The sequence below is a fragment of the Salmo salar genome, chromosome ssa11, assembly GCF_905237065.1.
Source record: "Salmo salar chromosome ssa11, Ssal_v3.1, whole genome shotgun sequence".
Taxonomy (NCBI): Eukaryota; Metazoa; Chordata; class Actinopteri; order Salmoniformes; family Salmonidae; genus Salmo; species Salmo salar.
The window spans coordinates 87,411,389-87,437,802 of record NC_059452.1 but is presented as its reverse complement, the minus strand read 5'-3'; the positions used below and the strand labels follow the sequence as shown (position 1 = coordinate 87,437,802).

The 26,414-nt window shown below is 41.3% G+C and overlaps 3 protein-coding genes across 3 annotated transcripts; 2 read left to right on the top strand and 1 right to left on the bottom strand.

Moving 5' to 3' along the window:
- Positions 1-1,593: 1,593 nt before the first annotated feature.
- Positions 1,594-6,461, top strand: loxa (lysyl oxidase a). Its single transcript, NM_001140223.1, has 7 exons — positions 1,594-2,482; positions 2,632-2,740; positions 3,154-3,285; positions 4,008-4,161; positions 4,667-4,762; positions 4,918-5,033; positions 5,291-6,461. Exons 1-7 carry the CDS (start codon positions 1,858-1,860, stop codon positions 5,295-5,297), a joined length of 1,239 nt encoding a protein of 412 aa, NP_001133695.1. The 5' UTR covers positions 1,594-1,857; the 3' UTR covers positions 5,298-6,461.
- Positions 6,462-6,584: 123 nt separating this feature from the next.
- On the top strand, positions 6,585-10,515 carry LOC106563194 (sorting nexin 24). Its single transcript, XM_014128515.2, has 7 exons — positions 6,585-6,835; positions 7,300-7,383; positions 7,659-7,763; positions 7,908-8,002; positions 8,116-8,145; positions 8,320-8,384; positions 8,684-10,515. Exons 1-7 carry the CDS (start codon positions 6,767-6,769, stop codon positions 8,752-8,754), a joined length of 519 nt encoding a protein of 172 aa, XP_013983990.1. The 5' UTR covers positions 6,585-6,766; the 3' UTR covers positions 8,755-10,515.
- A 1,228-nt stretch (positions 10,516-11,743) lies between these two features.
- Positions 11,744-26,309, bottom strand: ggcx (gamma-glutamyl carboxylase). The gene is made up of 15 exons (XM_014128514.2): positions 26,036-26,309; positions 24,385-24,624; positions 24,007-24,165; positions 23,502-23,667; positions 23,273-23,351; positions 23,031-23,137; positions 20,643-20,806; positions 15,049-15,350; positions 14,459-14,590; positions 13,781-13,932; positions 13,511-13,680; positions 13,261-13,391; positions 12,903-13,050; positions 12,608-12,803; positions 11,744-12,430 (listed from the first exon to the last, which is right to left on the bottom strand). The coding sequence occupies exons 1-15, from the start codon at positions 26,067-26,069 to the stop codon at positions 12,277-12,279; spliced, it is 2,334 nt and encodes a 777-aa protein (XP_013983989.1). The 5' UTR covers positions 26,070-26,309; the 3' UTR covers positions 11,744-12,276.
- Positions 26,310-26,414: the final 105 nt, after the last annotated feature.

Sequence of the window (26,414 nt, the reverse complement as noted above, 5' to 3'; positions counted from 1 at the left end):
TCAATGACAAATTCTAAGAAGATTTAGGGACCAAAAAAATTATATGGTCATTTATTATAATTATCGGAGGTCATAAACAAGTGCTTCTTTTCAGATTTTCATTCAGATTGTCTCTTTTTGTGGTCGATGAAAAGGCCTTCGTGGACACATTGATTAGCCCCAAAAAAACTGCAAAGTACCATACTGTTTAATTAATAATTACTAATAGAAAGTGCCCAGTCCCCAATGGAAAACATTCCAGTTACAAAACTATGCGACAGTAAGAAACCAGATGCATTACTTTAGTTTGCTATAATCTGCCCCCTAGTGTAAAATGTGGGTATGGAAATAATATGGCTGCCTTTTAGTTTCAGGATATGTAAAATAAGATCTTAGTGTGTATTTTTTATATATATTTTTTCACAGATTATGCATTTTGACAGTGTCCAGCAGTGTTGACTGTGGATTGAGAGATTAGAATGTATTGCGTTCTGGTGATTTTTTATCTGGTACTGCAGTACAGTCGTGGCTACTGTGGTCAGTCATTTTAAAAATACATTTCCGAGCCGACTAGACAGAGAAAAATGAAAACCATTGATTAAGGTAACCCAACTATATATTATGTCCCTAGTGTTAACAACAGGGAAGTGTTTTCTTTGGCATACTGCAAGGGAAGAGTAAAAGTTTCCGATATGTCCAGGACTTTAGGGATCAACGTGGTCATACTGCAATCTGAGGCAACAACAGTCCCAAATGAAAGAACAGAGACCGCAATGTGTTTCTTGCATAGAATAACTGCTGCATAAATTCATATAGCAACGCTTAAAAATAAGAGCAACACATTGCCAAAAAAGGACCAAAGGGAAAAAAGCTGGAATTGTTTGTTCAGTTTTGGTTTATGTGAGTGAACATCACAATGACATGTTTACATTTTAGAGCTCCTGTGAGAAAGTTGATGTGCAAAGACCATTTTGGCACGATGAGGTTGCACTTTTGTCAGAGGTCATCCAACAAAGTAAGTGCTATTTATCCTAACATTTGCGTTCCTGCTGATCTGGCCAAGGAGCTTGTTATTTTCTTATCACATACTATAACAAATAGGCGTACTGTTGCAAAATCAGAATTGTTTTAAGTAGTCTGACTTTATAAAATTGTGTGTGTGTGTGTTCTCTCCCAGATGTATTTCCTGGGTGGGGTAATTACAAGAAAAGGCATTGTGACTGTGATTATGTGCTTATACTGTGATGTGCTCTGGCAAGGCCTAAGCAGTCATTAGCAAAGTCCACACATCAGTGATTCCACCTTGATGACCAAGGTGACATAGGGATTATTTTACTAACTGAGGGACCTGTTGAAAATGTTTCATATATAAATATGTGTAATTTAACTGGTTAGTTAGTTAACATGTTTAGTTTGTAGGCTACATATCTGCAACTCATGGTAATTACACCGCACATGTCTGACATTTATAATAACGTCAGACAGCGCAAGAAAAACATAACACGTGGTTTTATATTATCAAACTCTGGAGCAGACCCATTAAGAGGGTCGGCGTCAAGTCGCCTATCCATCCAGCTGTTACATGAGCACCATGCCATTCTGGGCTTGTATAACAACGGAATTAGAAACTTCATATGTTCAACTCCTCCTCCTCCCCACTCTTAGCGCATCTGCTAGGCTCTGGACAGAACGATGTGAGGTTGCGTGGAGAACATAGCAATACTGGTGCAGGTTTTTCAGCATTTAATGTAGTGTAAATTAGACTTACTTTGAAAAGTAATTGAATGTACTTTATTTTCAACGGGAAAATGATATACCACATAAATTAAACTATTTGTAATTATCAGTCATAACCTATTTAGTTTAATTAGTTGTATTATGGGAGTGCGTTCATTTGTCACGCTTTATGCGTGTGCGCACGTATGTTTATTTGTTTGCATACTGCCAGCTGTCCAATCTCAGCGGAATCCACCAGAGACAAGGCCAGGAAATAACCAAGCCGCAGGTACATTACGTCAGACAATACAATGGGCGCACAACGGTAAAGTTTTTAGCCTTCTGAGTCACGGCTCGGAATATCGACCACCAAAGCAAAGAGGCGCCGATAAAGAGCAAGCCCAGGAGAGACCTGTCACCATCATTAGCGATGGGGAAGCCAACAAACCCTCTGATTCATCGAGACCGCTTCCCTCATCTATTCGCACAGGAGCGCGTCCGCGCTGGATACCACCTCGAGTTCCAAGGCCCCCTAGGGGACAGGGGCACCAGCAACAGGATGCCCATCCAAGTGGCCATGCAGAAACGAAGGCGAATGGCACGACGAATGGGACACAGGACAAACCGTCCCCATCGCCGAGAAGAGAAGACGTGATGGCAGGGGATGATCCTTACAACCCATACAAGACCTCAGATTCAGATAATCCTTACTACAATTACTACGACGTGTACGAGAGTCCCAGACGCAGAGAGAGACCTGGGTATGGCACCAGGTACCATCAGAACGGTAAGAATGGTTGAATTGGTTGGAATTTGAGATGCATTTGCTGCAGAATTATTTTCCCAGTACATGTAGCTTTAAAAAGATAAGTTCTGTGTTATTATTTTTCTTCATATAACATTAACTTGTGATTAAGACAAATACATATCCTCTAGGTCTGCCTGATCTTGTGCCAGATGCATACTACGTTCAAGCCTCTGCATATGTCCAGAGAGTTCCTATGTACAACCTCCGATGTGCAAATGAAGAGAACTGCTTGTCAAGGTACTATTGGAACAAACACTACGGATTTAAAGACAAGGTTATTGTCCAACAACTTCATTGTGTGAGTCAGGTTATGTGAGTTGTAACTGTAGAGTGTTTGTGGTTTAAGGTTGCCCTAAATAGCTTCCTGCTGCCAGTTGTAAGGGTCGACTGGTAGAATTCAACAAACCGTTTAAACGCTCCTCAGTTTACATGGAGAAATCATCATTAGTCAAACTGGTAAACTCATTATCAAAACTAACGCAAACAACCATATCCTTCTCGAAAGGAATCACTACTCGCTGTACCAAACCTTTCCCAGAAATTTGAGACCATACGCTTTATTGAAAAGAAGGTATTCGGATTATAAATGCAGTCGATTCAATTCTGTGTCCAAAGTGTATTCAGTTTGTGATGTTGTGTTGGTGGGGCAGTTCAGCCTACAGAGCAAGAGACTATGACACCCGCATGCTTCTGAGGTTCCCACAACGTGTGAAGAACCAGGGGACAGCTGACTTCCTGCCAAGCAGACCGCGCTACTCCTGGGAATGGCACAGTTGTCACCAGTGAGTCTCTCCCAGTCTGTCTATATGACTTTCCACCTATGTCCAGATCTGTATGTTTCTCTGTCTCTATCTGTCAGTTACACAAACACTGTTTGTGCTGTTCTTTCTGTTTCCTTCTCTGTCTTACAGAGTAGATGAATGTCCTTCTATTGATCATTAACATACTGGTCTCATCAGACTCATTGGTCTGTCAAATATAGCAATGCAACAATTTATGGCAATGTATTTGACTCCAATTTCCACTTCAAAATATTTGACTCCAAAACATAACTTGTACTGCACATGAGAAATGTGATTCTGGATGTGTAGCCAGAACCTTCATAGAGAGAAGTCTAAAACCTTGTCTTAATGAATACATTCAAAATATGCCAGTTCTCTTGATTCCATAGAAGTCTGCATTTCACATTACCTCAGCCCATAGCTATGCTCTGAAGTAAGTCACATGATGTACTATCAGCAAGTATGGGGTACATTTGGCAGAGTTCCAATTAACATATTGACTTACATCCTGTAGTTGGTTTTTGTATAACTGATTTGTAAGTCTCAGTCTCATTGACTGGATCTTGACCTGAAACCTTAAAAAATGCATTCCTCAGCATTGGAACAACAAGTTTTAATTTTTCTACAGTGCATGTTTGATTGAATGCCAGCCAAAGTGATGACCAAGTTATTGAATCAGTTATTTTACACTGATCAACCTCCATTGTCCTGATTCTCTCCAGACATTACCACAGCATGGATGAGTTCAGCCACTATGACCTGCTGGATTCCGGTGGGAGGAGTGTGGCTGAGGGACACAAGGCCAGCTTCTGCCTGGAGGACAGCTCCTGTGACTACGGCTACTACAGACGCTTTGCTTGCACCTCACACACCCAGGTTACCAACACAACCCTTGTTGCTTTATGTCATGTTGACAATCCGACCCCAGGAAGACTAGCTGTCATCATTGCCGTCGGCTAATGGGGATCCTAATAAAAAAATTAATCATAAATGTCCAACCATGGATGATTTTCCTGCTTTATCTCGTCTCTCAACTAATAACTGGACAGTGCCAATTTTGCTCTTCTTGTATGTCTAGATTGTATAACTAGTTGTTTAGTACCAGGGTATGATGTCCAGCAAAACACATACATGCAGTTAAATACTCTGCAGGGTTGGGATCAATTCCATTTCAATTCCAGTCAATTCAGAAAGTAAACCAAATTCCAATTCCACATGTTGCTCATTTAAAAGAATTGAACATAAATGGAATTTCAATGTTCTTCTTGAAAATGACTGGAATTGAAATGGAATTGACCCCAACCCTGATACTCTGTAATGGCATGTAGGTGCTTCTTACTGTTGTCTAATCAGAGGTTTCATGTTGCTCCTTTGGTTATAGGGCCTGAGTCCAGGATGTTATGATACCTATAACGCAGACATCGACTGCCAGTGGATTGATATTACAGATGTGAAACCTGGGAACTATGTCCTGAAGGTTTGTCACAAAAACAGATGACATTATTGGCACTTTGTAGCTGAACACTGTGTCACATATTCCCATACCATCTCTCTAAGAAGAATTTCAATTGTTTTTATGAAACGCTATGAAACATTTGTACTTCTACCCTTTTTGCTCTTTTTGTGTTTTAGATCAGTGTGAACCCCAGCTATCAGGTTCCAGAGTCTGACTACAGCAACAACATTGTGCGCTGTGAGGTCCGCTATACTGGCAACTACGCCTATGTGTCAGGATGTCACGTCTCACAGTGAGTCTTGGAACCCCTCATCTCATTTTGCATAACAATGTGCATGCTTTTGATAGTAGGAATAGGTCTAGGAAACCAGCTCAAGTTTCAAAACATGATTACTCAGCATCCTATTCACTGTAGTGTACCAGACAGTAATCCTTTATAAACTTATTGTGACCATCTAATAATCAGAACTCACATTACAGGAAATATTATGCTGTGTGTTTTGCTGTATGTGCTGTATGTGACGAAATTCTTTATTATTTTCTTCTCAGCTATTAAGAGGGGGATGTCACTCTCCAAACCACTGAGAAGCAATTCTGTGAAAACTCCATAGCAGCAAATGACAGCCAATGCCTTGTACAAATGTGTGGATAAAGCACACATGGATAACTGCAATTATGTAAAAATGGCCATACTCTTACCAAATTGACAGTTGACCAATTTTTCCGGTTAATGTAAAAAAGAAAAAACTCAAAGTTTCATTTTATTCCTAAATTAAGCATGTTTTTGTAAAGCCATTCTGTAATTACTTGATAGGTTTAGAATGAAAAGTATAGCCTCTATATTGCATAGCCTATAGTTGGTTTTAAAAGGTCTAAACCAAATACATTGAATTTCAGATGTTAAAACCCCACCATAATTTGAAATGGCTTGTTTTTTACATATCAATTACAATATTCAGCACCACATTGTATGGAATCCATCTTCAGCTTGCTTAAAGAGCACAAAATGTAGAGCATGGTGAGATACAATTTTTTTTAACCATGGCATATTTCCCTCATCGTTGTATGTGGTTTACGTCAAACATATCATCCCTTTAATCCATTCTTCCTATAATTATTCACATTTGCTTGCTATAGCTTGTATGTTTACAACTCAAGTTCAAGGTCACTTTAGATTTTTTTAATGACCTTAAGGGTTTGGAAATTAGTATATATTAGCAGTACACAGATCAGTTTTTTGTAGGCCCAGGAATCATCTTCCAAAAACCAAATTTTGCATGAAATTAGTTATAAAATGGCAAAATATTCTCTCAGTCCCATTGCAAAATGTGTAGAATTGCAGCAAACTTGCTTTAAAACTGCAACATTTTCTCTACGCCCCATGGCAAAATATGTAGAATTGCTGGAACTTAACTCTAAAATGTATCCTCTGTCAAGAGGTGGGCCACTAAAATGTTTTGCTCACAAGTTGCCCATCTCTGAGTAAAAGTATTGCCCATATAGTACTGGATACTGTACATACTGTGCCTGTGCTCTGAACCAAATATTCAAGCAGAATTAGGATTCATTTGTTTTGTGAAATGCGTTTACTTATGGTTAGTCTGCTAGCTATCTCTTTTGTCCTGTTTTGTTTGATATTTATGCAATGAAAAAGCTCATATAACTGCACCGTTTTGATGTATTCCAGGAAATCTACTTGAATAAATCATTGTGACATTCATTGTGATTTTGTTTTCTTATTTAAACCCTCGAAATATATTGTAGCTGGTTTTCACACAGTTGATTCATTTGAGATACGAATTGTGTTGGTTGATTGATTAATGAGGCTCGCGGTCGTAATACCTCTCCACCCAAGTAGAGAGCAGCAGTGTCACTTCCATACGCTACAGTCAAAACAAGAAGAAGAACCCATTTCAACGAAATGTAACTAGCTAGCTAGCTGGCTACCAAAACCTCCCTATGTGTTTGCAAGTTCATATATATCTCAGGGTTTCATGCATTTAGTGTTGGAGTTGTTTTTCCAAAATGCATAACGTCAGGATTTTCATTCCATCGTTCCGTTCAGAGGACAATCCGATTGAGAAAGGGTACACGGTAAGAGATATTGAATGTCCTCTGCGCCAGTAACGTTAAGCCTGTGCAAAAACCGCAGAACCACAATCATAGCATTGCAGGTTTGCAACACATGCTTAAAAACAAATCAAGAGTATCTTAGCTACTTCAATTTGGGCAATGTTAGCTACTATCAAGGCAAACTTGACGTGGCTAGAGTGAGAGTAGAGAAGACCCCGGTTGGGAGTGATCCGTTCTAGGAATTTTGACCAGCGACCTTTAAAACAGATTTTGACTGATAGCCCTGACAGGGTGTGAAACTCCCTACTGTTTCATTTTGATAACAAAGTCACGAAAGAGCAGTTTTGTCCAACTAGTGTATTGTTTTAAATGGCTATGACTGTCAAATGGGAATTTGTTCAAATCATTGTCATATCTTTCAGCCTGTACATTCACATTAATTTAACATTTCCTAATAATGACTGTGGTTCTTTTGTCATCTCCAGGTCTTTAAAATCGACGTGCTAATGAATGGCAGACAGCATACAGTGAAGAAGCGCTACAGTGAATTTCATAATCTCCATAAAATAGTGAGTTTTTGTGTACCATTGACTATTTTCTGTCACGACCATGCAAAAGACTGACTTCTATTCTTGGTGCAAGAACAGAGCCCACTTTACTTTCTAAACATATATTGTACTCTGCAACATCCTGAGCCATCATTGTCAATGATATTGTTAGGCTGGTCTAGGTTTGTGGGGTGATAATTAGTGGAATCGGCTTGAGCTAGGCTTTGAAAGATTCCTATACCCTCATCCACAGATTGCCCTGTGACCATGCTCAATTTGATATTTGCTTCTTTCAGCTGAAGAAGAGTATGACGCCGCCTGAGATCCCCTCTAAGCATGTACGGAACTGGATTCCCAAAGTTCTGGAGCAGAGAAGACATGGTCTGGAACTCTATCTACAGGTAATGAGAATACAACCACAGGGCTACACTGACTAGATATTCTGAATCCACACACACTCAATCTTTTGTATCAATAGGACCACTTTGACCTTTTTCCCCAGACTTCCATTTGCTTTTGTTTTTCTTGTGTCCGTTATTCAACAGGCTATAATTATGGAGAATGAAGTTCTCCCAAAGATATTCCTGGATTTCCTCAACATCCGCCACTTTCCCTCACTGACAAAAACAGAAAGTTGTGGGTGAGTTTTTATACAATGTGCCCTATAAAAGCGAGGCTACTTTTAAAACATCTCATCTGGGCAGGAAAATAGTTCCTCTATATAATATCCCCAAACTTTTTCTTTCTTTAAAGGTCATTTGAAACTGAATCTGAAGAAGCAAGGTTCGTTAAGTGATTTTATGTTGATTAGATTTATAGTAGTAATGTGTTGTAGGCTAACTCCACAAAGTATAATGTCAAAATGCAAGTTCAGATTGCTAACTATTCTGAATAGTTTTGTCAGAACATTGGCTTTATTAGACTTGTGAAACTTCTCCTTCTCTCTGGCCTCTCTAGTAAACTGACCCACCAACCAGCAATGCTGTACCATAGAGACCCCTACATGCTCCCGTCCACTCACGGTAACATACCTTTACACATCTTCAGGCTGGTCATGAATATACAATCAATATGGTTGCAATATTAAAGATCTATTTTGTCATATTTAATCAAGTCACGTTTATTTGTCATATGCACAGGATACACAATGCTCCCCCTCAATAATGCGACAAATAAGAATATAAAAAAAATGGTAATACAATATGTAAATAGAAGCTCATTAGAATACAAATGTATCATGTAAATACAATAATCATTTGAAGCGGGAATGTAATATTGTATAGAACAAATCAGTTTTACTTAGCTTTTTTTCTCCCCATAGATACATTTTCAAATGTTGTCATAGAAGGAGTGATACATGGAATATTCTACCCAGACCTTCAACCAAGGTAGAGTTACTGTATGCCAGCTTGGAGGACTTACTACTAACTCAGAAAGAGAAGATTAAGAAATGAACAGCTTGTAAGAGTCTCAATTTTGTAAACATTCTAATAGTTGTGTTTATGATATAATATTTTGTGGTTTGTTTCTGTGTTAATGGATATCTTGATAATATTTTAGATGAAACGCCTCAAAGAAATGCATTTTCTGAATGATTGTTATTCAAAGATGAATACTATCATGATGTTATGACAACATTTAAGATAATGCATATGCATATATTCAGCCTCATGGACCCACAGGCTGTATCCACCTACTAATGGTCTTTCACTCAAATTAAGGTGAGACCTTGAGAAGTTTTACACGGTGAAATAACATCACTAGGTCAAACACTTAACTCTTAATATATTAGCTATGAATTAATGAAGGGCAACTGATCAAACACGTCAAACAGGTGATTAGAAAGCTGAAATATAAAAAGGGAAGCTGAACTTGTACTGTCAGTGTAATAAGATGTCTTATATTGGTCTGCCTTATCTCAACTTTGAGTGTGTCCCTTTTATTTTAAAGAAGATCAATGTGGTTCATTACTGCTCTTTTTGAATGTGGGACTGTTGCTGTAAACCTACTGGGATTGCTGCTGTAAACTTACAAGGCCATTTACACGCCAGTCAGTTTTGATCCAATTTAAAATGACTGAAGCCGTACAGATCTAAACTCTTCGTGATGCTGTAGTGTTCCGCATATGGTAATGCTGTGTGTGTAATTGATAAGCCTCATACACAGTTGATGCTTTTTCGTAGTAAGTCAAGCTTAGTTGGTCAAACATTACTTTGCGCTTGTCATTCATTAGACAATTATGGATGGCTAATAATACAGATACTCTAAAAGACATGAGGATGGTCTGGACATTCTATTGACTAGAATTCTCTGCCATCCTTGATATTTCTATCCGATGTGGTCTCTGAATTGAGACCGGGGTGAACATTAACACACTTAAAGCTAGAATCCTTTATTAAAACAACAGTGGTAATCCTGCATCCGTTTCAGTAAAAGCTGAGGGATGGGGCAGGAGAAATGTTGCCACTCTCAAATTCATAGACGGAGCTATGGATGCAAGGACTGACCATCTTTGATATCAATATTCGTTTTAACTATGTTTTGAGGATAGTTTGTTTACATTTACAAACATTGGATTAAAACAAGCTTATATTTTGGGTTCTGATGGGGTACGGCTGTTAGGCATTTTTAAGTTGTATTTTTCAAGAATCAATGTATGTAAGGGATAAACGCCAACTTTCAGTACATTACCTTGGACATAATGGATGATGCAGTCCCTTCGAGGTTCATTTTTCCAGGGTAATGTACAGAACAGGTGTTTACGCCGCTTATACCACAGTTGCCAAAGAAAACAATAAAGCACACATTTTATAGGTAAAAATAACATGCTTGAGTATATTTTCATTTTGATGTGTGACTTCACCTGGTAATAACTAAGGATTCTAGCTTTAAAGTAGAGGATTTTCCATTTGTTAAATGAAAAGTAAACTTGTATAGAACTGTCCACTTCAACTGAGATAGTCATGCCTGTGTTGACAAATCCAGCAAAATTATTTTTTTTGTATCTACTTTGTATATGTATGTCCTGTACAGTATGTATCTTGTGCCATGACACCCTACCAGTAATGATACTGTAGCACTTTAGGCAGAGCACAGTATTCTGTAAAGTATCATGATTAAGACTGACGGCAATAAAGCATGACATTTCCATAATGGTTTCTTTTTTTCTCAAATCACGAGTGAAACTTCCTGGCATTTGTGTTGACTACATATTCATAACTTTTACATTTTCCCCATGTTTTAAGGTTTACAAAATCTGAAACATGCATGGTCATGAGCTTTTAAGTTCAAACACTGAGTGCCATTTATTTCATGTTCAGGCTCTTTATTTGAAAAGTACCAACTGCATTTTGGAATGCAAATGGTAACAATGTTCATAATTTGGCCTCAGAGTAAAGCTACGGGTAAGAGCCAAAATAACGGAAACTCTTGAGTTAATGAGGGATACAAAGTGTATTGAAAACAGGTGCTTTCACACAGGTGTGGTTCCTGAGTTAATTAAGCAAATATCATCCCGTCATGTATAAAAATGCTGGGCAGGCCATTATTTTGGTTACCATGGCTATGCCCCGAATGGATGACAATGCCCCCATCCACAGGGCACGAGCAGTCACCAACTGGTTTGATGAGCATGAAATTTGTTAACCATATTCCATGGCCATCTCAACCCAATTGAACACTTGTTGAAGATTCTGGAGCAGCGCCAGAGACATTGTTTTCCACCACCATCAACTTCTCAAAGAATTGAGTCACCTCCCTCCAACATGAGTTCCAGACGCTTGTAGAATCTATGCCAAGGTGAATTGAATCGGTTGTGGCTCGTGGTGGCCCAACACCCTATTAATCTATAAGAGAGTCATACAAAGGAACATTTTGCTTTTTGATTTGGCCTTACTGCTATTAGCCCATACAAACACAATGAATAACGTTCCATGTAGTGAATCTAACTTTCCCCAAATAAAACTCTAAAAGGAAGTTTGTTCTGAAGTGTCTATCCTATATCTGAGATATAAGAAACATCAGGAAACATTTTTTGGGACGTACTAAACAGTCTCCATATATACTGCACATCCATTTCTTTTCTACTGGTACCGGGGGACCTTCAGATGAGTCTTGTGAGCGACATGTACGTGTTCGTGAGAGTCTCACCTTTACACAGAGGGGTCATATTAGTGTCTGTAGTCCAAACTATTCGGACGCTAGACAGAAGTTCCAAGACTCTTGTGTGAGAAGACAGATTTTTGGGATGTCTCATGGTCTGACAAACACCGCTCTAGCGCTGTCACCTTTCACCACAGATGCAGAAGTGTTACATAGGCGGATGCGGTGGATTGAGACACATCCAAATCAACAACAAAAAATCTCTGGCTTAAACCGACAATTTTTATGGAGATTGTTTTATTATGCTAATTAGATTTCAGCGGGGGCACGGACATCGACCTTAGGGGCTTTTTAAATGGTGTTTCCTTTATTTTGGCAGTTACCTGTAGCATATAAAGTTGATCACCACTTTTCACAACTGGAGTCAGTCTAAAAAAAAATGACCTCAGGGATTGCAAAAATGTGCATGTTGGATTTTCAAATATAATACTTATGGCAATATCAAAATAAGACCAAAAAGAACAATGTGATCTTGCACAACCTAGGAATGTATTTTTTCAGTTAAACTGCAAGATCTGTCATAAGATAAATCAGAAACATGCCCCTGCATAATTTCAAACATATTTTCAAATACAATGCGGCCTTTACCCCACCTCCCCCCAAACAATTAAAGTAATTTCTCTTTCACATTTCCAAATGTTCAAAACCGTTCAAATAAAAATCCTTTGATACTGGGTTGGTGTACCCAGTGTAGTAACAGTCTAGCGCCTTCTGTCATTCAAGCACATTCACGTAAAATTATTTTACACACGCCTAGAGCTCATCGTGGCCGACTTCATCCTTGAGGTCCTGGCTGGCCTCCGTCTCTGGTTCCTTCATGTTCGCGAAGGCCACTTCCCTGGTCAGCTGCTCCAGAGGAGGAAGGCCCACCGCCAGGTTACGCATTGCAATGGCTGTCATCAGGAACCTACAACACAGAGAGCATGATACACTCAAACACATGTGCCTTATATTTAGTCTATGACATTTACTCCTACAAAGTGAATGTCTACATTAAACCAAGCCACTGCAGGATACATGTGGAAGCTGGAGGAATCACATGGTTGTCATGAGTTTTGGTAGTTGCACTGAAAACAACACTCACGCTCGACGCAACATGTAGTACTTTTTCACAGTAAACCGGTTCAGCCTTTCGAACACATTGGCTTCTCTGCGCTTCTTTACTTCTTTCATCCTCCGCTGTCGCCGTAGGAATAGCTGAACGACAGGATCCATCGCTTCTGACCCCTCATTTTCTCCAGTGACGAGCGACTGGAGCTCTGGAGGGAGGGGTTCCGTTTCTGTGGGGCGAAACGCTGTGTTAGCTCATCACTTCCATCATGTGTGTTAGTTTCTGTTGTATGTGTTAATTCCTGCCGTGTGTATATTTAAGACCTGACCTGTTCCGTTGCGGACCCGCTCCTGCAGTTCAAACAGCTTAGTGAAGTTCCTCTGTAGCGCTGCCTCTGTGGTGTTGACGTAGATGTACATGTAGCAGGACGGCCCCTCAGACACTGTGTACACCTTATGGTAGGCCCCAGCAGGAAGCTGCTCTCTCACACACACACACACATACACACACACACAATGAGTACTCCTAGCCACACCGTGGCAACTGGAATGTGAACCTTATGTTTAACAGTAAGTTTCAGCCCATGATAATGACTACAGTACACAGCTGTCATCCAGGTGAAGGGTGTCATTACAGGCTGGCTGAAGCAGGTGGGCTGAAGCAGGTGGGCTGAAGCGGGATCATACCTGCTTCTGCTCTCCAGGTTGGAGCGTGTAGTTCTTCTTCTCATCCACTATCTCAACATTCAGCTGGCCCTGCAGCACCTGAACACTGGTGTTGCCCAGGTCCTCACTGACATAGTTCTCTAGAAGGAGACCTAAAGGAAATATTAACCAACACATACACGAGCTAGATTGAAATGGACTTTGAATGATGAATCACTGATCACCATATTAAATATTCTCAATTGAAGACAATGAGGGAGAGACCCCAAACCTGGGAAGTCTGCGATGAAGACTATCTCTGTCTGGTTGTCCAACGAGCCCTCGATCTCCTGGAACTTGGTCCTCCAGGGAGAGAGGTCCACCAGCAGAGGCATGAGCCAGGGATTTGGACGGAATGGTGACCAGTCTGCCTTCACAATGTTCACACGGGGGTCAAAGATACTAATGGATGGAAAGAGAGAATTCAAGACCAAACTGTACAGCGAATAACATTTCTATGTATGTGGAGGATGTAAAAGATCACAAAAAGGCTATGTAGTACCGTTGTTGGAAGCGTTCATTGATGGACACCCAGATGTCAAAGTAGATCTCTGGATCAGAGATGTTGTAGTGAGGCAGGTGGCGGCTCAGGCAGGTGGCGTACTGCTTCAGCATGTCCCCATGGTCCTTCCACCGCCGACTCTGAGTGAACACCTACAAGTGCGCCACAGAACAATTTCAGAACATTTCCACTTTGCTTCACTTTTATGGAACCAGTCATAAAACCTTTAAAAGTTTTGCAGTATGAGGTACTCAGATCCTCCTTCTCCCAGATAATGTCACAGATAAGTTAATAATTCTATTATAAGATGTAAATATGCAATACATTTTTTCTATTAAAGGTTTGATACATTTTAAGTAAATTAATGAACATTACGAGCCACCTCCATTCCCAACGTCCGGTTTTCTGAACAACCTCTATTCCCGACGTGTTCATATCGCTAATGTCCTACTGTATGTAGGCTTATGAAGTTCTGTATGCTGTAGTTAATTTAAAGTGAAACCCAACCTGCTTTTATTGTTTAGTTGGGATGTTGAATGGTTAAATTAAATTGACTTGAGCTTATTATCCTTAATGTCACATTCCCCATGTCTCCCCAAGTTCCTCCCTTTTTCCATGTGCTTTCTAACTCTTCCTATGAGTCCGATTCTATATTTGTAATATGGTTCAATGGCTCACCCCAGGGTTGAGGTATCCGACATCTCCTGTTTTTCCATCTTTGTAGGTGATCTTGACATGCTGGTGGGATCGGGAGTGAACCATCATATCCCAGGAGTACCCATACAGGCCATTGGTCCAGTTGTTATAGCCCTAGGTCAAAAAGAAAAAAGCTAGATATATATTTGTAAAAAAAAAAAAAATGTTTTAAAGGAATATCAAATGTTACAGTATTATATCACTTTTTTTGCCAATCAGTCACAAAACTGCATTCCAGATCAGGACAGCAGGATGTATGGACCAGTATTCACTAATGCAAAGCCTCCTTCCACACCCCTCCGCAACCCCCACCGTTCTGCTGACTCAAGCTAGTTTACACTACTGTTTACTGCAGACTGATAGCAGTGTTGACACTGATTGAGCAATTATTCTGGTAACCCGTAGTGTTGGGAAATAACGTTAGCTGACAGCCGTACACCCAGTGACTCACAACTGACATTTAAATCAAGGCATTCAAATCAAATGCTGCTGATTTCTTGATTCAATACATGGAAAGGACTAGAAGAAGTTGGTCACCGTAAACTCATCTTCCATTTCTACAGGAGTAGTACCTGTGTGATGAAGTGAGAGTAAGGCAGGAATAACTGTTCAGCCAGGTACAGAATGGTGAACAGGGTTGCCAGCTTGTGTTTAAACCGTGTTTTGGAGGTCTTTGCGGCAGGGGGCAAGTCCTGTAGTCCCGTAGATGTGTGCTGGGTCACTGGGTAAACACAGGAGGTGCTGGGCTGTGGGGGAGGCGACGTGAGCGGCAGCACAGGCCTGAGGATTTCTGGGAAGCGGGCAAAGAAGTGCCTGGGCCAGTCGGGGTAGCAGAAGAGAGGACTCGTGGCCAGCATAGTGTAGGCAAACATACCTGGAGATAAAATATAGGACAATAGTAGCATTTGTGATCAATAGGGGGTTATAGATTAACTTAAATAGTGGATCATTAAAGAAAAGATTGCTTTGAAAATCCTCTCTGGGCCACAGGAGTCTGCATGCATTATGTTGCCCTCAGTACAAGTGAAAATGTATCTTATTTCCTTATCAATGGAATCCTCTAATGATAATGGGAAAGGAAAGGGGGATACCTAGTGTGGTGGTTGATTTCTTTACTATCAAATGAGAAGAGACAAACTTATCACACAAGTCAGAGTTATACTTAAACAAAATCTTTAAATCACTTATTAATAAGGGAGCAGGTCAATACAACGCACACATTTATTCACTGCTTTAGCACACTCTGCCAACCCGGATGTCCTAGCCGTGTCTGAATCCTCATCACTGTCAAACGCTCCCTAAAACACTTCAGCGAACAGGCCTTTCTAATCGACCTGGCCCGGGTATCCTGGAAGGATATTGACCTCATCCCGTCAGTAGAAGATGCCTGGTTATTCTTTAAAAGTGCTTTCCTCACAATCTTAAATAAGCATGCCCCATTAAAAAAAAATGTAGAACCAGGAACAGATATAGCCGTGGTTCACTTCAGACCTGACTGCCCTTGACTTGCACAAAAACATCCTGTGGCGTACGGCATTAGCATCAAATAGCCCCCGCGATATGCAACTTTTCAGGGAAGTTAGGAACCAATACACACAGGCAGTTAGGAAAGCAAAGGCTAGGTTTTTCAAAGAGAAATTTGCATCCTGCATCACAAACTCCAAAAAGTTCTGGGACACTGTAAAGTCCATGGAGAATAAGAGCACCTCCTTCCAGCTGCCCACTGCACTGAGGCTAGGAAACACTGTCACCACTGATAAATCCACAATAACTGAGAATTTCAATAAGCATTTTTCTACGGCTGGCCATGCTTTCCACCTGGCCACCCCTACCCTGGTCAACAGCCCTGCACCCCCCACAGAAACTTGCCCAAACTTCCCCCATTTCTCCTTCACCCAAATCCAGATAGCTGATGTTCTGAAAGAGCTGCAAAATCTGGACCCCTACAAATCAGCAGTGCTAGACAATCTGGACCCTCTCTTTCTAAAATTACCAGTCGAAATTGTTGCAACCCCTATTACTAGCCTGTTCAACCTCTCTTTCGTATCATCTGAGATCCCCAAAGATTGGAAAGCTTCCGCGGTCATCCAACTCTTCAAAGAGGAAGACACTCTAGACCCAAACTGCTACAGACCTATATCTATCCAACCCTGCCTTACTAAGGTCTTCGAAAGCCAAGTTAACAAACAGATCACCGACCATTTCGAATTCCACCGTACCTTCTCGCTATGCAATCTTGTTTCCGAGCTGGTCATGGGTGCACCTCTGCCACGCTCAAGGTCCTAAACGATATCATAACCGCTATCCATAAGAGACAACACTGTGCAGCTGTATTCATTGACCTGGCCAAGGCTTTCGACTCTGTCAATCACCACATTCTTATCAGCAGACTCAACAGCCTTGGTTTCTCAAATGATTGCCTCGCCTGGTTCACAAACTACTTCTCAGACAGAGTTCAGTGTGTCAAATCGGAGGGCCTGTTGTCCGGACCTCTGGTAGTCTCTATGGGGGTGCCACAGGGTTCAATTCTCGGGCCGACTCTTCTCTGTATACATCAATGATGTCGCTCTTGCTGCTGGTGATCCTCTGATCCACCTCCATGCAGATGACACCATTCTGTATACTTCTGGCCCTTCTTTGGACACGGTGTTAACTAACCTCCAGACGAGCTTCAATGCCATACAACACTCCTTGCGTGGCCTCCAACTGCTCTTAAATGCAAGTAAAACTAAATGCATGCTCTTCAACCGATCGCTGTCCACACATGCCCGCCCATGCAGCATCACTACTCTGGACGGTTCTGACTTAGAATATGTGGACAACTACAAATACCTAGGTGTCTGGTTAGACTGTAAACTCTCATTTACAACTTACATTTACAAAATAGCCTCCAACACTCTACTCAGCAAATTGGATGCAGTCTATCACAGTGCCAGCTGTTTTGTCACCAAAGCCCCATATACTACCCACTACTGTGACCTGTATGATCTCGTTGGCTGGCCCTCACTTCATATTCGGCGCCAATCCCACTGGCTCCAGGTCATCGATAAGTCTCTGCTAGGTAAAGCCCCGCCTTATCTCAGCTCACTGGTCACCATAGCAGCACCCACCCGTAGCACGCGCTCCAGCAGGTATATTTCACTGGTCACCCACAAAGCCAATTCCTCCTTTGGCCGCCTTTCCTTCCAGTTCTCTGCTGCCAATGACTGGAACGAATTTGCAAAAATCACTGAAGCTGGAGACTAATTTCTCCCTCACTAGCTTTAAGCACCAGCTGTCAGAGCAGCTCACAGATCACTGCACCTGTACATAGCCCATCTGTAAATAGCCCATCCAACTACCTCATCCTGTTATTTATTTTTGCTCCTTTGCACCCCAGTCACACTACTTGCACATTCATCTTCTGCACATCTATCACTCCAGTGTTTAATTGCTAAATTGTAATTATTTTGCCACTATGGCCTATTTATTTCCTTACCTCCCTTATCTTACCTCACCTCATTTGCACACACTGTATATAGACTTTTTTCCCCCTATTGCGTTATTGACTGTATGTTTGTTTATTCCATGTGTAACTCTGTTTTTGTTTGTGTTGCACTGCTTTGCTTCATCTTGGCCAGGTCGCAGTTGTAAATGAGAACTTGTTCTCAACTTGCCTACCTGGTTAAATAAAGGTCAAATAAAATAAAAAATAAAAAACAAACTGAATCGACTGAGTGCTCTACGATAATGATGGCTGGTCGACGATTCACAGTCAGATGATTCGTTGAGAGCCCCGAGGCAAAAGAACTAAAGGTATTTTATAGCCAATATACACCCCTTTCAACCTACATGACGAACAACAGATATATAGAATGGGTCACAAGGTTAAGATTTGTATTAAAGATACCTATAATACATAGCAGACAGTATCTGCTGGGTCAACAGTTTTCATTGTATAGACCAGTGTCTGGCCCTCTGACTCCAAACTGGAACCATCTCTCCCTGGTACGGTATAGAACAGAAACATTAACTCATGCTCTGGAATGCTCTTTGGGTTTTATCACCCAAAATACATCATAAAACTCCTGTCAGTGTTATCTTCCAGAGGCCCATCCTCAGTAGAACACACACACAATAATTAACAAAATACTATATTCTGTTGCATAAAACGACCATTTGATGCAATAAAAGTATTATAACATAATCTTGCTCTCCCACTAGTCAGTTGTACAACTGAATGCATTCAACTGAAATGTGTCTTCTACATTTAACCCAACCCCTCTGAAACAGAGAGGTGCGGGGGGCTGCCTTAATCAACATCCATGTCTTCGGCGCCCGGGAAACAGTGGGTTTACTGCTTTGCTCAGGGGCAGAACGACGGATTTTTACCTTGTCAGCTTGGGGATTCGATCCAGTAACCTTTCGGTTACTGGCCCAATGTTCGAACCACTAGGCTACCTGCACCACAATTACAAGCAACTATCCAAAATGGGACATCATCCCAGAGTACAACAGACTATACAGTGGGGGGAAAAAGTATTTGATCCCTTGCTGATTTTGTACGTTTGCCCACTGACAAAGAAAGGATCAGTCTATAATTTTAATGGTAGGTTTATTTGAATAGTGAGAGACAGAATAACAACAAAAAAATCCAGAAAAACGCATGTCAGAAATGTTATAAATTGATTTGCATTTTAATGAGGGAAATAAGTATTTGACCCCCTCTCAATCAGAAAGATTTCTGGCTCCCAGGTGTCTTTTATACAGGTAACGAGCTGAGATTAGGAGCACACTCTTAAAGGGAGTGCTCCTAATCTCAGCTTGTTACCTGTTAAAAAGACACCTGTCCACAGAAGCAATCAATCAGATTCCAAACTCTCCACCATGGCCAAGACAAAAGAGCTCTCCAAGGATGTCAGGGACAAGATTGTAGACCTACACAAGGCTGGAATGGGCTACAAGACCATCGCTAAGCAGCTTGGTGAGAAGGTGACAACATTTGGTGCGATTATTCGCAAATGGAAGAAACACAAAAGAACTGTCAATATCCCTCGGCCTGGGGCTCCATGCAAGATCACCTCGTGGAGTTGCAATGATCATGAGAACGGTGAGGAATCAGCCCAGAACTACACGGGAGGATCTTGTCAATGATCTCAAGGCAGCTGGGACCATAGTCACCAAGAAAACAATTGGTAACACACTACGCCGTGAAGAACTGAAATTCTGCAGCGCCCGCAAGGTCCCTCTGCTCAAGAATACATATACATGCCAGTCTGAAGTTTGCCAATGAACATCTGAATGACTCAGAGGACAACTGGTGAAAGTGTTGTGGTCAGATGAGACCAAAATGGAGCTCTTTGACATTAACTCAACTCGCTGTGTTTGGAGGAGGAGGAATGCTGCCTATGACCCCAAGAACACCATCAAACATGGAGGTGGAAACATTATGCTCTGGGGGTGTTTTTCTGCTAAGGGGACAGGACAACTTCACCGCATCAAAGGGACGATGGACGGGGCCATGTACCGTCAAATCTTGGGTGAGAACCTCCTTCCCTCACGAAGGGCATTGAAAATGGGTCACGGATGGGTATTCCAGCATGACAATGACCCAAAACACACGGCCAATGCAACAAAGGAGTGGCTCAAGAAGAAGCACATTAAGGTCCTGGAGTGGCATAGCCAGTCTCCAGACCTTAATCCTATAGAAAATCTGTGGCGGGAGCTGAAGGTTCGAGTTGCCAAACGTCAGCCTCGAAACCTTAATGACTTGGAGAAGATCTGCAAAGAGGAGTGGGACAAAATCCCTCCTGAGATGTGTGCAAACCTGGTGGCCAACTACAAGAAACGTCTGACCTCTGATTGCCAACAAGGGTTTTGTACTAAGTACTAAGTCATGTTTTGCAGGGGGGTCAAATACTTATTTCCCTCATTAAAATGCTAATCATTTTATACCATTTGACATGCGTTTTGCTGGATTTTTTTGTTGTTATTCTGTCTCTCACTGTTCAAATAAACCTACTATCAAAATTATAGACTGATCATTTCTTTGTAAGTGGGCAAACATACAAAATCAGCAGGGAATCAAATACTTTCCCCCCCACTGTATATACATAGTGTTGAATTATGTAGCTTCTGTTATTCAGTAAATTTTGATATTCTCATTATGATGACTGAAAAGACTCACCGATGCTGAAGAGTTGAGAGTTCATGCAGTGGAAGTAGCTGACAAAGAAAATGCCAAAAGGGCGTGTGGCATCAAAAAACAGCAGATAGCCGGCAGACAGGTCCAGACAAAGACCACCTCCATGGACCACCAGCAGACTCACCATTTCATTAGGCAGAATCATCCTGTGGGACAAACGCAAAGGGTAAGAAATCCATACAATCCCACATGGGGCAGTTTTATATAAGCTGTTCCAAAATATGAGGGCGCATGGCCTTCAATACATTTGTATTGAAGTCTGACAAATACCATCAGTATGGTCCAGTGTTGCTCAGTTAGTAGAGCATGGCTAGGGCCAGGTGTTTTAGTTCATTTTTGTGAGGGTTTTCTTTGACCAGTATTTCCCCAGTATTATGCACTAGGTTTGCTGCAGGCAGAACATCCTAGGAAATTATCTCCAATCATTCATTCAATGTCTGGTTGTGCATACTAAACCAGGGGAAGAGTGGCATATGAATCTTAATTGCACAAAGCCTACTATTTGGTAGGGACTACTATTTGTAGATCAGTGATTCTACACCTCACTTTGCTCAAACTGATCCTCTCTGTTACGTTCCCCAGTTTCTGTGTTGTGGGTTTGTGTATATTTCAGGAAATGGCTTCCTGGATTCCCCCAATCAGCTGATTGGTTGGCCCCATTGCAGATTGGCGCTCTGACCCCGCACTCTCGTCAGGAGATACAGCTGTCTGCAATTACCGACTTCTTCTGCAGCTTAAAAAGCCAGTATTCCTTTTAGGAGAAAGAGAGCTTATTGGATGTCCTGTGTTGGTTGTTGTTCAGAGACAGTTTTGTTGAAAGTATTTTGTAGCCGCTACTTCTGAGGCATGTGTGTGCCAATAGGACTCAGTGTTTTTGATTATTGAAATTGTTCACTTTAAGTTTGTATTATTCTGTTTAATTTGTTCCTAGGGGGGAATGGGAAGGCACTTTGGGAGTGCTTAGGCAAGAGGCCTGCGGGCATACATATACCCGTAGTATGTACTCCGTCTATGCACACTAGGTAAGTCCTGGGCGGACCACCTCCTGTATTTTGGTTAGCGCGGCAGGTGGCATTAAAAATAGATGCGTAGTGGGTAGGAGAGGGGGCTCTAACTTTTACTTTCTTTGCTTTGGGTTCCATCCAGACCCTTTCCCCACATTACCATGTTAAGGAAATAAATTCCCTGTAAATGGTAATATTCTGTCATCCTTACCCGCACCTACAATCACACACCTCTTTCACTCCACGGGGAGTTGAGTTGTAGCGGGGTGTTGCGTTCCCTCCACCAAGAGGCGTGCGTAACACTCTCCAACAGACTCAATCCCTGATCGGAGGTTATAAAAGTGGGGCAATTAGTACAGCTAAAAGGGGACTATGAATCCAACCAGAAAATATATAAAATTCCATATTAGAATATCGCTTAAAAAAAAAGTGCCAATACCCTGCTGGGGCACTCTTTGCAGACAACAATATATTCTGCAAAACCTGCAATTTAGCATTTAATTATAAGAATGCTTCTACCATCAAAGGTTGTGGAGGATATAGCGACAGTCTCATCCTTACGCAGTAACAAGCCAACATCAATCAACACAGTTCACAATGTATTCGTCAGTTCGTAACATATGGGTTTGATAGGGGAAAATGTTGACTATTTTCAGAACATAAATGTCTAGCCTATTTTTATTAGTTATAGAAATAACCCAACAACTTCTCCAACTCTTAAGAATGCAGTGTTTGGAGATGCGCTACAAAGTGCATGTGAAAGTGCAGTTACTCAGAATAATATTGACACTTGAATAGTTCACTGCCTGTAAATATACTATGTTAGCTAGAATAACGAACGTCTTCACCCAGTTCTCCTTGAAAATATGAAGAACATATCAGTCTTGTGTCGGATTCGTCCGTTATTATGGAGATGCTTTGTTTGTTTTTTACCATTCTGCGCCTCCGTTCTTTACATGTGTGTTAATGAATGCACACATTTTGGGATGGTCTACTTGAGTGTTGGCACTTGGAAAAGCCATATCCTCAGCATTTGTTTGTATGTATTTCTATAGCAAATAATAAAGGCTAATTAAAAAGTCAACATTTTCTCAAATTAATAATTATGTTAGATGGTCAATGAATGCACACGTGACAATTTACAGGTGGTGTGACAAGTTGCCATATTGGCCTTTTAAGGTCAAACGATGGTAATGCTGGGTAGAAAAAAATTAAATAAAAAAACACCTGGCCCTAAGCATGACACTTGCAACACCAGGGTTGTGGGTTCGATTCCCACGAGACACCAGTATAAAAAAATATGCACTCACTGCTGTAAGTCGCTCTAGATAAAATTTGCTGCTAAATTACTAAAATGTCAACTAACCTGAAAGGGTCAAAAAGCCAATGGTGTGCCAAGTATGACATGGAATATCCCTCTACCCAGTCTGCATCCAGTTTCTTGATTCCAGCAATGAAGTATACTATGAAAATCTACCAAGGAAAAAGATTAAGATATTCATATTATAGTAGTGTCCTCAAAGTTATTCATACACATGTTAAAAGGCAGATATCCTTGATATAGTAGTAAAGTTTCTATGAACTCAATAGAAAGAATTTGGCACAGACCTGAAACCTCAGAAGAGTGTAGTTCCAAAGTGGCACTTGGGCATTCTTTTTTTGGGGATTACGTAATCCATCTATTGACCTGAAAATAATAATATACCGCATGTACATAAATGCATGCATACACTCAGGCAAAAACACACACACAGAAAAATACAAATAACTTCAATCAACCAAATATATAAGTTTAACAAATTTATAGTAACGGTTTCATAAGAGTTCTGCAACTCACCAGTATCTGTTGGCGTCCATGAATGTGAGCTGGAAGCCAATGAGTCCGTAGAGGTAAGAGTGGTTGTTCCATGCTGTTTTGTCCAAGAAGAAGATGTACCAGTAGGTGGATATGAACATGAGACAGGAGAGGCGGTAGAAACAGCCCATCATGATTCCCACAGCACCTATAAAGAGAGACAAAAAATGTTATTTAACTAGGCAAGTCAGTTAAGAACAAATTATTATTTACAACGACGGCCTACCCCGGCCAAACCCTAACGACGCCGGGCCAGTTGTGCGCCGCCCTATGGGACTCCCAATCACGGCCGATTGTGATACAGCCTGGAATCAAACCAGAGTCTGTAGTGACACCTCTAGCACTGAGGTGCACTGTGCCACTCGGTCTAAGGCACTTTTCAGCACACATTAAAAAGATCAAAGCATATCAACACTATCACATAAACTCACACAAAGGGGACAACATACAGCAGCTGTTCCAATCACTGACTCAGAACTTGACCTACCAAAGAGCATCACCACATAGACCAGGTACATATAATCGAGAGGCAGTGGCTGCAGGAAGCTGAAGAGAGGGAAGCGGCACACGGGAGCCCCATCCAGGTACTTGTAGTCCAGGTGGCTAAGGCCTCGCTCCTGTGTAATGTCTATAGCCATTATCGTGCCTGGGGGACAGAGACAGGGGAAGACACACAGAAGATGAGAACAACAAGAGAGATTGCACAAGACTACACTCACCTGACCACCAGCAGATGATTTGACTTGCATATGAAACTCAACTTCTCAATGCGATTAATTCAATTCTCAGGCACAAATGAAAATGCCAGACCCTGCAGCCATTTTCACCAAGGGTAACTAATCTTAGTGGAGATGACAGAGCTCACCAAACAGGAAGCGGAAAATGCCCAGAGAAGCAGGGTCAGTGGGGCGGTTTAGGAGAGACACCAAGCGATGCCAGGAGGACAGGTCCTCCTTCTCAAACCCAAACAGCCGTTTCATCATGCTCTCAGTCTCCACTGCCCTCTCTGCTGCTGGTACTGTCTCCTTGTCCATGGTGCCTTCCCCCTCATCACTGCTCCCAGACAAGTCTCCCTGTCCTGAGGACTGCTCAATGAAAGGAGCACCTAAGAGAGAACGGGAAAATATGCATACCAATTCACACTTCAGAGAAACACCTTAACCCAACTGTTCACAAGAATGCCATGGGTATGTGTGCAGTATTTATGCCACAGTGTACTATAATTCGTAAGGAACTAGTTGTTCCTGATTATATGATGTGTATATTGCAATTTAATCACGGTGATGCAATGCATCTCACGATAACCAATGTATCTATTAGTCTCACGTTTTTATAAACCTAGTCAGCAGATCCAACCTGCTTACTTACAGCTGCACTAGGGTCGGAAAGCATATGCCTGTGTATATTAAGACACTGTGGAGCTGGCGCGAGATATGGTTCGGGAAAACGTACCTCAATCCACAAAATAAAAAATGCGTTATACCACAAATTGTCCCATTATCCTAACTGCTAAACTGAGAAGATTGAACGACTGGGCATTTTAGTCCTCATGCTAGGCAGCAGAAGCCACAGCAGCCATTTTGAATGGCAGTGTCAGCCAATCAAATGATGTCCTGGATTATTCGTATTTTATTTTATCATGGGAGGGGCTTCACCTGGTGTTCTATTATTTTTTGCATTCACAGGAATATCCCTGTATTGATGTGTAATATTGTTATGATTGTTGCAATAAAAAAAATTGACAGAAATATACACACACATATACACACACAATATATATATATATATTCAACACAATTTGCCATTCTGGCTGCTGTGGTTCCCTGTGGCTCAGTTGGTAGAGCATGGTGTTTGTAACGCCAGGGTTGGGGGTTCGATTCCCACGGGGGGCCAGTACACACACAAAAAAACTGCATTAAATGAAATGTATGCATTCACTACTGTAAGTCGCTCTGGATAAGAGCGTCTGCTAAATGACTAAAATGTAAATGGCTGCTGTTGCCACTGTTAGTTAGCATGAGGAGGAAAACGGCAGTTTACTTAAAAACGAATAGTTGTTCAATTTTATTGGTGTAACAGTTGGGATAATGGGACAATTCGGAGTACAACGCATTTCTCATCCCTGGATTGAGGTACGTTTTTCCTTTTCCAAGCAGGCTCCGTGGTGTGTTTTTTATTTCACCTTTATTTAACCAGGTAAGGTAGTTGAGAACAAAGTTCTCATTTACAACTGTGAACTGGCCAAGATAAAGCAAAGCAGTGCGACACAAACAATAACAGAGTTACACATGGAATAAACAAGCTTACAGTCAATAACACAAAATTAAAAAAATTAGGTCTATACACAGTGTGTGCAAATGGCGTGAGGAGGTAAGCAAGAATGCTGTCCGACCCTAGCGCAGCTTGAAAGCAAGCGGTTCGGATATGCTGACTACTATAAACCCTGTAACAATTTACTGAAAGCAGAGCTGATCAATGGTTACAAAACAACAACAATGCTGTCCCTTGTTACATACCTGCATTAGCATTGTCGCACGCCCCTGCCTCCATGCTTCCAACTCTGTTATGCAACAACAACAAAAATATATATACTATGTGGACAGGGATGTCACCCCAATAGTACAATTCCCCTCCTTGTCCCTACCCCAATGAGTTATTCAACACACGTAAACAGTTGGGTACGTGTCACAGTCCGTGTACTAGCCTAAGGAAGGTTGTCTGGAAAATCGACAGGGAACCTGAAACAGTGCTCAGCGTCTATTGGTTGTTTTTTCCACGAGACAAACTACTCCTAGTTGGAATCCGGAAATGGTATGCCCCCAGCGGTTGGGATGAGAATAACCTAATGTAGAAGGCATGAAGCTGCTGTACAAAACTGAAAGTATATATATATAT

What these genes read in the sequence shown, in the direction of transcription:
- loxa (NM_001140223.1), top strand. Translation starts at nt 1,858, where the DNA reads ATGGGAGTGCGTTCATTTGTCACGCTTTATGCGTGTGCGCACGTATGT. An exon ending in GAAGAGAACTGCTTGTCAAG is followed by an intron (nt 2,741 to 3,153) that starts GTACTATTGGAA and finishes TTGGTGGGGCAG; the next exon opens with TTCAGCCTACAGAGCAAGAG. An exon ending in CTTGCACCTCACACACCCAG is followed by an intron (nt 4,162 to 4,666) that starts GTTACCAACACA and finishes CTTTGGTTATAG; the next exon opens with GGCCTGAGTCCAGGATGTTA.
- LOC106563194 (XM_014128515.2), top strand. Translation starts at nt 6,767, where the DNA reads ATGCATAACGTCAGGATTTTCATTCCATCGTTCCGTTCAGAGGACAAT. An exon ending in TTCATAATCTCCATAAAATA is followed by an intron (nt 7,384 to 7,658) that starts GTGAGTTTTTGT and finishes TGCTTCTTTCAG; the next exon opens with CTGAAGAAGAGTATGACGCC. An exon ending in GTCTGGAACTCTATCTACAG is followed by an intron (nt 7,764 to 7,907) that starts GTAATGAGAATA and finishes GTTATTCAACAG; the next exon opens with GCTATAATTATGGAGAATGA.
- ggcx (XM_014128514.2), bottom strand. Translation starts at nt 26,069, where the DNA reads ATGGAGGCAGGGGCGTGCGACAATGCTAATGCAG. An exon ending in TGGCTTTTTGACCCTTTCAG is followed by an intron (nt 20,807 to 23,030) that starts GTTAGTTGACAT and finishes TTTGTCCCACAG; the next exon opens with GATGATTCTGCCTAATGAAA. An exon ending in TACTACATGTTGCGTCGAGC is followed by an intron (nt 12,431 to 12,607) that starts GTGAGTGTTGTT and finishes TCTGTGTTGTAG; the next exon opens with GTTCCTGATGACAGCCATTG.